The sequence below is a fragment of the Tupaia chinensis genome, unplaced genomic scaffold, assembly GCF_000334495.1.
Source record: "Tupaia chinensis unplaced genomic scaffold, TupChi_1.0 Scaffold000106_1, whole genome shotgun sequence".
Taxonomy (NCBI): Eukaryota; Metazoa; Chordata; class Mammalia; order Scandentia; family Tupaiidae; genus Tupaia; species Tupaia belangeri.
The window spans coordinates 85,638-98,770 of record NW_006159570.1 but is presented as its reverse complement, the minus strand read 5'-3'; the positions used below and the strand labels follow the sequence as shown (position 1 = coordinate 98,770).

At 39.8% G+C, this 13,133-nt stretch overlaps 1 protein-coding gene and 1 pseudogene across 4 annotated transcripts in view; both read left to right on the top strand.

The window, feature by feature from the left end:
- The window catches only part of NCOA7 (nuclear receptor coactivator 7), a 175,501-nt gene that overhangs the window by 143,345 nt on the left and 19,023 nt on the right, over positions 1-13,133 (top strand). For all 4 annotated transcript variants that reach the window (XM_006143794.3, XM_006143796.3, XM_006143793.3 and 1 more), the window contains exon 11: positions 4,905-5,052. In XM_006143794.3, coding sequence (XP_006143856.1) covers positions 4,905-5,052 — 148 coding nt within the window. The remainder of the gene's footprint in view (positions 1-4,904; positions 5,053-13,133) is intronic.
- Positions 5,565-6,134, top strand: LOC102470660 (swi5-dependent recombination DNA repair protein 1 homolog pseudogene; annotated as a pseudogene).

Sequence of the window (13,133 nt, the reverse complement as noted above, 5' to 3'; positions counted from 1 at the left end):
ATCGACCACTCCACCCCACCTCCACTAGTTACAGCTCCTAAGAAATTCACACACATATACATATACAACCATTTTCTCCCTATAGCGTGCCCATGGTGGCAAAGACTTGGTCTCACTTTCAGCATCAGCAGCACACCATCTCCGAATTTGTCTGCTCCTGAAATAAGCATGGCAAGACCAGTCCGTCCCACTGGAGAGTCTCCATTCAGGAACGAGATGGAGAGAGGAATGTCATCCTTTCCTTAATTCCTTATTGATCAGACAAGTCCTGTTATTGAATTTCAAAAGAGAAAGCATTAAGCATTAAAGCGGTTTTCAAGAAATCTTTTGAACCTTATACAAATCTTTCTTTATCCAACCTAATACCTCATCTACCTTCCCAATAAGTTTTAAGGAATAAGCTCTCTTTTTCAAGCAGGGAATGTCTAGTTGTACTCTACCCCACTCCCAATACCAAGTCCTCCTTGTTTTACCTCTGCATAATTAAACAGGACGGTTGAGAGCGTCTCCCCAAGTAACTTAATGTCTGTCACCAGAAAAGAAGTAACTGGCAGTACTGAGATCAGCTGTCTTCCTAACATCATTATTGGCCTACACTTTTCACAATTTACATTTTTGCATACCATGGAAAAAGAAATGAAATCCTAATTCCAAAGCCATGACTTATCCCTCCTTCACATGCAGTCTTTTACAAGGAAATACGACAGTATGAGCACTTAGCATTTCTTGGAAAGTTTGCTTCTTCACTCAGTGTTTATGCTTGTACAGTGACTTCCCCTCTGAGGGGAAATTTTAGAGGACAAATGAACAGCCCTTTATGAAAAGCGGGTCCAAAAAGAGATAAAAATGTGTCCTGTGTTACAACTAGGGAATTAACTGGGAAATATATATTCTTTTTTTTTAGGTTTTTGCCAAAGGGCATGTGGGTTCTCCAGAGAGCAAGAGAGTGACAGGGAGACAGAGAGAGGGAAAGTGAGAAATCATCCCCCAGGTAGATGGCATGTTGCAATCCCCTCTCTTCTGTTTTCTTGGGATTCTGGGCATGCATGCACATGTGCTCAGTATGATTTTCAAGCTGCCAGGTCTGGGATTCAAACCATGATTGGCCATGTGGGAGGCCAGTGCCTTTACCACCATGCCACCTGTTGGCCCTATTCATATTTTTTCTAGCTACAAAATTATAAACAATATAATAAATGAATGAAGTGAACACCTATAGGGGCATGGGGTGGAGTGAGAAGGAACCTTTAAAAAATACAATTTTGATGTTTGTATCATAAATATTTTAAATAATGAAAATATTTTAAAAAGTATATACAATATAAGTATCTTTGTCCCACCTTTGTCCATTCCTCTTAGGTAACCATTTATATCAGTTTCTTTGTGGCCTTTCACAGTAGTTCATTATATTAGTAAGGTCCTCCAGAGAGATAGACCCAAAAGGATGTATATTATCTGTATTTTAAGGCTTCTTAAGCAGTCATAGGGGCTGGCAAGTCTGAAATATTTAGGGCAGACTGGCAGGCTGTGGACTTGGGGAGGAGTTGGTCTTACAGTATCCTATCTGAAGAAAGTCGTGGCTGAATTTCTTCTCCCTTGAGGTACCTTAGCCTTTTTCTTTTAAGGCTGTCTACTGATTGAACAGACCTACCCACATGTTAGAGGACAATCTGATTTTCTCAAAATCTACTGATTAAATGTTAATCACATATTAAAAATACCTTCACAGCTATATCTAGGCTGGTGTTTGACCAAAAACTGGGCACCATGGCTTCCCCCAGTTGAAACATGACCAGTGTGGCCATGTACAATCATAGTTACTAAAATCTATTTTTTAGATAAGAATGGTAGTATAGCATATACTCTGATACATAACTTGTTTAGGGTAACATTTTCCATTTTTCAAAAGAGAAACCTAAAAGGAAATATGTCTGTTGAGCATTGGTTAAGCTCTGTGCAGAGAAAACCAGATTCCACATGGCTTGCCAGGATTTGAGGCACGGCTTAGATGGCTTATATAGCAGCTGCACACACATTCCAGGATTCTGACAGGATGGAGAATTGGAGGAAGAAGTTATTACAGTGTGAACAAGTCCCACTAGGGTGTTTTTTTTTTTTTTCCCTCTTATTTTGATCTGTATACATGTGCCCCCTCTTGGATAACAAAAGAAAAATTATATTCAAAAGAAAAAGTAAATGTACCTTTAAAATGAATGAAACTGGGCCAGCAGACAGTGTGATCAATAAGATGTATGGTTAACTGGGAGGTTCTCCTCCTGACCAGGTTGCTTGAAAAACATTTTCAGTGCATCTGTGTGCATGCCAAAAATTCCAAGATAAAAATGAAGGGGAAGGAATTATGACGTGGCCATCCCTACTGGGAGGTACTTTCTCACTTTCCCTCTCTCTGTCTCTCTGGTGAGCACACACAACCTATAGCAAATAAAAAAAAATAATTATGAAACGTGTTAATTCTGAACTATAAAGGGAAAACATGGTAAGTATAGAAAGAAAACACCAGCTTGGAAATACATTTGACAGGGATTAGCATTTACATGACAGAAAGGTTCTCATAACTTAAAAACAGTAATGCCACAAATCACCAGGAGCTAATTCACCCAAGAAAAGCTGCAACCAGGAAGAAGACCAGGTGCATACACACACTGAAAAATGTTCTACACCCTAAGAAATAAATGCCAAGTGTATATAAAACGTACATATTAAACTCATTAAAAGAAAAAAAGATAGGCAAGTTGTTATGAACCTTGAAACATAAACTACATTGCTTGTCTCAGAGTAAACTAGTCAACTTTTCAAAAGCAGTATGGCAGGATGAATCATGAGCTATAAAATGATGCCCTTGGGCTCAGTAATCTATTTTCTGGGAACTAATCTTGGAAAATAATTCAAAAGCTGGTACGAGGTGTGGAACTGTGTATGTTCATTGCAGCATTATACATTTGGTCAAAAAATAGGAACAAGCTAAATATTCTGATGACATAGGAATACAGGCTAATTACAGTTAATTAATTTCCTAAAATACAGCTATTAAAAATGGGTACATGGGGCCTGCAGGTGGTGTGGTGGCTAAGTGCTGGGTTCCTAACTGCAGCTTGAAAATCACTCCAGGCGTGTGAGTGCATGCCCAAAATCCCAAGAGGAAAGTAAAGGAACAATGATTGCAGCTTAGCCATCACCCTGGGGGTAATTTCTCACTTTCCCTCTCTCTGTCTTTATCCAGTGAGTGCATGCACCCTACAGCAAAAACCTAAAAAAAAAAAAAAAAGTACAAAGACTAGTGGTAAATGTATGTTACAAAATGTTACTTATAACAGATAATCTTGTCTTGGCTGATTACAACAAAAAGAAAACTAAACTGTGTATATATGTGAAGAAGAATGGAAAGGAATGTGGAAACCGAAGTATGGTTTGACCCATTGGGAAATCAGATTGTGGGTGACATTTCTGTTTTTATTTTATCCTATTTATTGTTAGAATATAAGGTTGTCAGAAAAGTCATGACATATTTTTTTCTGTTTTTCTATGCATTGTGACTCTTCTGACAACCCAATATTTTAAGTAATTATAACTTTAAAAAAATTAATGGTAAGTTAGCATTGTCTCAAACAGTAGCCTCAAATGGAAATAATAATTTTTGTAATTGGAAGAGACTTCGAAAATTATTATTTTTTGAAATAATTATTTAATTTAATTTATTATTTTTCATTTATTTTTTTTTTTTTGGAGAGGTTTTTGCTCTAGGTTGTTTGCACTCGCAAAGGGTGTGTGCACTCGCCAGAAAGACAGAGAGAGACAGAAAGCAAGAAATCATCCCCCAGGGGGATGGCCATGCCACAATCCCTTCTGCTCCATTCTCCTCTCAGGATCTTGGGCACGCACACACATGCGCCTGGCAAGAGTTTAAGCCACCAGATCTGGGACTCGAACCTTTCGACTACATGGGAGTCCAGCAAGATAACCATTACGCCAACTGCTGGTCCCCATTATTTATTATTTTTTAATTTGACTGGAGAGAGAGAGGGAAAGTGAGAAAGCAAGCTGCCAGGTCCAGGACTGAACTATAGTTGGCCATGTGGGAGTCTAGCATCCCAACCACCATGCCACCTGCCAGTCCCTGAGAATTATTTTTGATCCTTTCTATTACCTTCTTCCCTGCTGTAATGATTATAGGCGTGGAATCTAAGGTCACAATGCTTTTGGCGGACATAGGTTGAGGAGGATATTACAGGTGTGGGAACTGAGACCTACCTTTCCATGCTCAAGAAGTAGCCAAATTTCCATTGATTAAGTCTGGAGAAATGCTCCAGAACCTTCATATATTAAATATGTATAAGAGAACATAGAAATTAGAAGCAAAATACATTCCTATTTCAATAGAATTAGGTCTTTTTAATATTCTAATAATAGCTAGTATTACTCCCAATACTTTCTAATTATCAAAAATGTTTTATTAAAATTACATAATAACAATACTTTGTTCTAAATAAAGATCCACTGGAATATTTTTTAATCTTTGTTCCCAGCTAAAGCTTCAGATCAGTATTTGTTCTCAGTGAATATTAAGTGACCAATAAATAAAGACAGAGAGACACTTAGTATCAATATTTCAGTCTGCTTTCTAGTTTAATGTCATATCTCTTGAGCTTTCTCTCATATTAGAAGAAAGCTTTAATAGTTTCTCAGTGCCTGTGGACTTTGGCTTTCATTTGTTGATTCCTACTTTCTCATTTGGAAGGTCACTTAAAGAGACAGTGGCAAACTTCCCAAATAGCAAAATGGATTTGCCAAGCAGGAATAAGATGGTTTTGCATATGCAGGTCCCTACTAGTGCCTGCCAGGAAAGTGCACTGGATGTTAATGCCTATCATAAACATGTTTTTCAGGGTGGATCACTTGTACACATTCTTTGTTCAATGGTCTCCTGATGTCTATGGGAAAGATGCCAAAGAGCAAGGCTTTGTGGTGGTGGAAAAGGAAGAACTGAATATGATCGACAACTTCTTCAGTGAGCCGACAACAAAGAGCTGGGAGGTGAGCACCAGAGCTTGGTGGCTTCTAGGCTGCCATGGTCCCTAAAGAACTATATGCAATCAAAGCAGTCTCGTGTTCAAATTCCAAGCAACTGGGCAATACGAAGTTATAGTTCTTATGCATCTGTGAAATTATAGTTTCTCTGAAACTAGCTCCGCGTGTCTGAAAGACACTATCACCATCACCATGCACGTATGTACACAGTTCATTCTCATCATGCTAGACAGATCCCCTAAGACTTTAACTTATAACTCTGTACCTTAGTTCAGAGGCCACCACATTTTTCTTTTTGTAAAGTATCTTTGGTTTTGCACATCATACAACCCTGTCACAACTACTTACTTGTGCCATTGTAGAGCGAAAGCAACCGTAGGTAGTATATAAATGAATGAGTATGTCTGTTTCATTTCATCTAGTTATTATGTGTCAGAAAATATTATTGTTTTAAATTGTTTCCAACCGCTTAAAAATGTAAAAAACCTGACACCCTTTGGGCGTGGCAAAAGGATCCTATGAGTGCCACACTTACAGAACAATTAAGGAAAACAAGGTCTTCATTTAATTTCCACTACAGTGTGGTAAAGCATCTTAAAGTAGAGAATGAAGAAAGTGGTCAGACCTTTTCAGAGAAACCAGTGTCTTCAATGGAAGACAGTTTTAAACATATAGACAGTGAATTTGAAGAAAACACACATTTGAAAAATGCCTTCAAGGATGTCAGTACATGTGAATCGAAATCACTTGATACCTATGCTCTCCGAAATGATTTTTTGAAGGAGAGTTATCCTAAACAAGTATTAAATGAAGAAAAAGCAAAATTGGTGAAGCATATTCAGGAGAAAGAAGACCTTCTTTGGAGGCTAAAACTAGTCAAAATGTTAAGATCAAAGAACAACCTGTCTCAATTACAGTTGTTAATAAAGAAGTAGAAAAGCTGTAGCCAGCTGTTGCTTTATGAGTTACAGTCAGATATGTCTGAAGAGAACAAGAAACGAAGCCTGACTCAACTGATAGACCATTATGGGTTAGATGATAAATTGCTACACTATAACAGAAGTGAAGAAGAATTTATAAGTGCTTAATTCATAAGTTTTTCTCCAGAATATCTTTGAAAATGACAACTTAATTAAGAGATGCACATTTTAGAGGGAAGATAACTATTAGGGCTTAAAGAAAGGTAACCTGATGGACATGATTTTAGGGCACACTTACACAAACTCAGTTCTAAATGGAAACAATATTTTGGATAGATTTGTCAAAAAAATTTGATGTTTAAAGAAATGTAACAAAAATTGAGTTATGTTTTAAAAGTAGTTTGGGCAATTGAGGAAACCAGTTTTAATTTATTGCTTTGTTTTTCATAACAAGAAGTTTTATTTTAAATCTTAAAAAAAATGTCCAGTCTGGTGAATATCTAAACCTAAAATGGTCTAAAATATGCTTGCCTATCTAAGTTTATGAGCCATGTTTCCAGTCACTGGCCACATGTTTCCATCTGATGATCTAGCAGGCAATTAAAGTGATAATGTCTGAAGTTTAAAAAAAATATATAAAACAAACTTCCTCAGCTCATGCGCCGTATGAAAGTAGATGGTAGGCTGGATTTGGCTGACAGGTTGTCATTTGCCAGTCTCCAGTTGCCTTCAATCAGGCAAACATGTATCAAGTACCTCTTTTGAGCAGAGCTTTGCAAATGTGACGATGGTTAAGACAGGCTCTCCGTGATTAGTAAGCTTGCAGACTGGGAAGCTGAGAGATGAGGCAAGGAAAAATAGCTCTGTGCTTCTCCTTCCTGCCACTTAACCTGTTCTTCATTCTCATGGATCTCTGTAGTAACGATTCCTGGACTTTTTCCATATGACATTTCTTCTTTCCCACCCTTCCAGGACTCATGAGTTCCTTAGCCCCTCTCTGTCCATTGCACCTGTATATCCTGCTTGCAAACTGGATGGATATACCCTCACACTTTCTGTTTCTGGTCAGCCAAGCACTGCTGGAGAAAACTTGTCAACCAGGAGAATGGTGGAATTAAATATACATGTCTTTGGGGCCAGCAGGTAACATGGTGGTTAAGGACACTGGACTCCCACATAACTGGCCACAGTTCGAGTCTTGGACCCAGTGACTTGCTTTCTCACTTTCTCTTTCTCACTCTCTGTCCCTCTCTGCTCAAATGAAAAATAAATAAGTAAGTAAATAAATAAATAAATAAGGAACCAGCAGTTGGTATAATGGCTACGTTGCTGGACTCCATGTAGTTGACCGCATTTCGAGTCCCGGACCTGGTGGCTTAAACTTATGCTGGGCGCGTGTGCGTGCGTACCCAAGATCCCCAGAGAAGAATAGAGGAGAAGGGATTGTGGCATGGCCATCCCCCCAGGGGGTGATTTCTTGCTTTCTGTCTCTCTGTTTCTCTTTCTGGTGAGCGCACGAGCCCTATAGCAACAACAACAACAACAAAAAGAAACAAACAAACAAAAAAACCTCTTTAAATAAATAAACTTAGATAAAGTAATTCCTAAAAAAAGAGAAAAATACATGTCTTCTGAATTTACCTGGGTCCTCATTCATGATTAGAAGTTCTTTTACGTACCTGCCTTTTCTAACTCTTGCCACTCTTTTGAAGCTATCTAGCCTACGTCATCATTCATGAATTTCAGAGACTGACCTTTCTTTCATTTTACCAAAAAAAACTGTGTGTGGGGGAAGGCAATTTCTCTTTTCTCTCACTGAGAATGATTTTTGTTTTATCAGTTATGACTGTCCTTTTTCATGTCATTGCTCTCTCTCTCTTTTTATTTTTTTGCATCTTTTACCAGGATAAGATCCAAATTTTTGAAAAAAGAAAGAAAATAACGGAAAAAAAAAATCTTTTACCTTTAATTTCTTTTCAGGTTTTTCCTTATCACCCTCCTTTCTATTACCGTCGCCTTCTTGAAAAACACTGGTTTATACTCATTGTCACCAGTTTCTCAGCGGCATTTTACTCCTCATCAGTCCAACTATTCTACAGTCACCACTGAAATCACCGTCCAAGGACCATAGGCCTCCAAAATGCCATTTCACTTACATGAATTTCCTCTGCTTTTGGCACAGCTATCCTCATCCAAGTTCTGAAAGCACCGTCTCGGCTTCACAGCATCGTGCTCCCGCGTGACCTTATTCTCTGACCAGTTCTGCTGCTCCTTTGCCTTACCCCTTGGGTGTTTTCCTCCTCCAGATTTCCATTCTTGTTCTACAACCTTACCCTTAACAGACTTCATATTGTTTTCTGTCCTCAGTGACCACCCAAGTGCTGACCATTCGAGTCTTTATCTGCTTTTCTACCCTCCCTTCTGCATGCTTAATCCACACGCTGATTAAGTGCATCCTCCTGATGGTCCAAGATCATGTCCAACTCAACACACTTTTCCTCAGGGTTCTATTCTGCCCAGTACATTCAACATTTTGGCTAATGGTTGTGTCAGTCTCCCTGTCACTCAAACTAAGATTTGTTTCATCCACTGCTTTCCTGCTTCCTCATCCTCACGTCTTAATAGCCACCAGTTCTTTTCAGTCATTTCTCAGCAATGTCTCCTGAATCCAGCTTCTGTAATCCTTCTTCACTGACACTATTGTACTTTCTTTTATGTTTGCTATGTCTTGCTAACGGATTTTACCCTGTTGACCCTTCCCATTCTAATTCATCCTACCCACTTAGAGTCATCTTTCTAGAAAGATTTCCTTCATTTATTTACTTATTTAATACATATATGAGTATCTACAAAGTAGCAGATGCTATGCTGGGTGCTTTCAGGGTACAGTGGTAAACCCAGTAAGTATAGTCCTTGAAAGCAGATAGATGGTATGGAGGTTAAAGTGACTAGATTCCACATGGCCAAGTGTGTGGTTCAAGTCCTGAACCCAGTGGCTTGAAAATCGAATATACAAGCACATGTGCATATGTGCCCAAAGTCCCGAGAGAAGAATGGAGGAAAAGAGCTTGTGACATGGCTATCTCCCCTGGAGAATGATTTCTCACTTTCTCTCTCCCCTCCTCCCCAAGCAAGTCCAAATGCCGTATAGCCAAACTTAAAAAATATATATATATAATGATCTTTGACCTCATGATGTTTACAGTTGAGCAACATCACTCATCTGTTTAAAAAATTTAGCTGGGTCTTCTTTATTTACTGACTAGAATTCAAACTCCTTAACTTGACCCTTGATAATTTCTTTCTGAGTACTTACCAGCCCTTTTCTTGCTAGAGACAAAATGAACAAGTAGAGATTTGCATCAAGAAGAATAGGTAAGTCAGTGAGTCACTGCCATTGTAGGTGGAATGCCAAGTACTGTCAGAGCGTGTAGTTAGTTTCCCAAACTAAGCCAGGGGATCAGGGAACACTTTCCTGAAGGAGTGATCTGAGCCAGAATCAGAAGTGGGATTATGTTTAGTTGGGGTTGAAGTGGGACATAGGATGTGTCTTGTCAGACAAAACCGTCTATGCAAAGGGATGACCCAGAGCAGATAGAGAGAATATAAGGCATTTGATGAACTAACTACCATTGAGTGTGCCTGGGACATAGAATACAAGACTAAGGGAGTGGCAAGAAATAAAGCTGGAGAAGTAAGGGCAGATCACAAAGGCCCAAGACACCATGTGTAGGAGGATGACCATTTATGAAGAGCAGTAGGAATGCTATTTTAAGCATGGAGAAGTACACAGATTTATGGAGGAGGAATAAAATAGCAACTATGAGAGACTAGAAAAAAAATACTAAATAAGGAGCTTCAGTGGGCAGGCTGCTCGGTGCTGATGGTCCTCTGGGGTCTGGTGCCATACATTCATGGTGGTGCCAGGCTGCAGAGTGGGGTGATTTCTCTCTAGCAGCACTCTAAGTCTGACAGATTTATCAAGTGGGCAGTCAGATAATCCTAGGGCTGAACTCTACCAGATCGGAAGGAAGGATGATGAGGGTGGCCCCTTAGGTCTAAACTTTTCTGGAATTCGGGTTTCTTCATGTGTGTATTGACACTCTCCCCTTTCTTACTCATCCCCTCCAACCTGAATGTATGCCTGTGCATGCACAGACTTTTCTATGGCAAGCTCCGATTATCCTTTAGAGTCTAGCTCGTTTGTCACTCTGCTTATGCTTTCAGTCACAGTTATTTCTCCTGTCCTGCTGTGGCCCATTGTTATAGAACAGTATAGCTCTGTAGCATGTTGCCTAGTGACTTACTTGTTTACATGTTTGTCTCCTCATGGTACATAAGCTGCTTATTTGAGACCATTGTTTGAAGATATTTAAGCCTGTATTAGACTTCACCTCCCTTGGTTTTGGTTTTGAAGTTTATCTGTCTCTCCTATAGCAAGAGAAGAGAGAGAGAGTGAGAGATAGCATCCCTGACAGATCTTGATGCCATGATCTACCCACCCCCACCCCCCCACCATCCCCAGCTTCTGCCAGCCCTGGATCATGGACAAGGATGTTCCTGGTGTATTCTTGGAACTCAAACCAGGAACTTTCCCATGTAGGATTACTTCACAAGCATTGCATTTTACCACTGCACCACAATCTGGTCTCTGGATTTTTCTATATCTTTTTTTTTCTTTCCTATTTTGCTTCTAGTCTCCTCAGTTTTTCTGGATCTACTTTGCTTCTTTCTTTTTCTTTCTTCCTGTCTTCCCATCTTCCTTCTTTCTCCCTCTTTCTGATTTATTCCCCCCTTTGGCATTCTCTAAGAGTTTGTCTTTGGCTCTTTTCTGTTCTTATTGGTTACATCTTCCTTAGATGAGCTCATCGACGCTTGTGGTTTATGTTGTGGATCCCACATGTACGCCTACTACACACTGCTTTCTTTCAGGCTGCTACTCCAGGGCTCACAGATGCTCCACATGCCCTGCTGGAAGTTTTCAGGAGGCAAAGATGGTGTGACATTCATGTCTAGGCTGAGAGACACAGGAGCATCAGGGCCCCTCTTCACCTAATCTTTCCTGCTTACATGGCTCCCATGAAATATAGGCACAGAGAAAAGCAAAGCCAGAAAAGGCACACCTACTTACTGTGACTATGGCTTTCCCCTAATACAGAGTTCCAGAGAGAAAGTTTAGACCAGTATATTTGGGGGGAAGGAGGATAATGAGGGGGAGGGCATAATCCTTTCCTCACTAGACCTTAATCCTTTCCTCACTAGACCTGACCGTCTTGAGCCAAAGCAGTTCTCTTAAGGCCTGTTTCCTCTCTTCCCACTAAAGCTAGGCTTAAATCTCAGCTCTTGATGACTCTAGTGGGAGAAAAGGTCATATAACCAAGACCAGAGGAAAGGGGCTAGAGTATGCAGAGTAAGGGAGGCCTACTTCAGAGCTAGAGTTGAGGAGAGTGGAGCTAGGTAGTCTGTCCCAGGCTGCCTAAGGCCCAGCTGCCACAGTGAATGAAGGACAGGGCAAGTTCTTCTAGAGGAGTGTCTCTAAACCTGTAGTAGAAGAGGAGGAGAAGGAGGAGAAGAGATGGAGAAGGAATGAAAAGTGAGTTGGCCTGTTCTAAGCTACTATCATCCATGCCAATTCTCCTGGCACATTGGGAAAAAAAGTGAGAAATGACTGGACGGCTCGGGCCACTGTACCCTGCTTTCCCTCCATGTAGAAGACACAGTCTAGAAGTGCAGCAAGGAGGAGTTTTGGCCAGGTTTCCCCCCTCACAGCAGGAGCCAGTTCTACATACCAGCTTTACCTGAAAGCCCATGCATGGTCACCATGTATTCACTCCTTTAGGGTAAAGAAGAACCTTGGACTCTCCTAGAAATTAGCACATGTTTAAGCCTCAACATATTCCAAATAATTTATTGCTTTTTACCCAAAATGTACTTCTTTTCATGTTTTCCCATCTTTTAAAATTCAAATTAAATTAAATTTATTTATTTTCATAATTTTGCCTTAGGGAGAGAGACAGAGAAAGAGAGAAAATGAGCAATCAACCCCCTCTCCAGGGCGAGTGACCATGCTGCAGTCTCTTCTCCATTTTTCTCTCAGGATTTTGAGTACACATACACATACATCTGGCTTGATTTTCAAACCACCAGGTCCAGAACTCAAATCCCAGAGTGGATAATGTTGGACCCAGTGCCATAACCACTGCGCCACCTGCTGACCCCATGTTTTCCCATCTTAATTAGTGGCATCCAACCGAGAACCCTACAAATTATCCCAGTTTCTTCTCATTCATCATCAGTGTAGCCAGTCATTTCTATCCAGAGTCTTGTAGGTTCTGTTCTTCAGCAGCTCAGGTACCTCTGCTCCCTTCTACCACCGATGCCTAGTCAGGTTTCTGCACCCTTCATTTGGACTTCCAAGGGCACCTCCACTCCAGCGCAGCATCAGTCCATCCCCACAATCCCCTGGAGATCCTTAAATAATTTTATTTCCTCAGGATGAGCAGATGGTGTAATGGCTATGTTGTTGGACTCCCATGTAATCTATCATAGTTTGAGTTCTGGACCCAGTGGCCTAATACTCACACTGGGCACGTGTGCGTGTATGCCCAAAATCCCAGGAGGAGAATGGAGTAGAAGAGATTGTGGCATGGCCATTCCCCCTGGGGGTGATTTCTTGCTCTCTTTATCTCTGTTTCTCTGTCTTTCTGGCAAGTGGATATGCCCTATAGGAAAAATATCTCTAAAATAATAATAGTAATAATAATAATAAGATGTTTTATTTCCTAATTTTATAAATGTATTTCCTGCATATTGTAGGAAATTTGGAAATTTTAGAAAAGTACAATGCAGAAAAATTTTAAGTAATATCTAATAACACCTGGCACTTGTACATTTCCTTCAACTTTTTTTTTTCTATTTTGTTTTAGAGTGTATTTTAGATGGTGATAGTGGGGGCAAATCTTGCTTTTCAGCTTTGCAAAAAAGATTTTGTTCTATTGCATAATTTTTTTATCTAGCTTTTCTCACATGACATATTGGGAAAGCCATATCATATTATGAAGATTTTAAGAGCCTCATTTTAAATGGTTGCATGGTATTTTTTATCTATGTTCTAATGTATTTAATAACTCCTTACTTTTGGGAGTCATTGTATTGGTTCAGGCATTT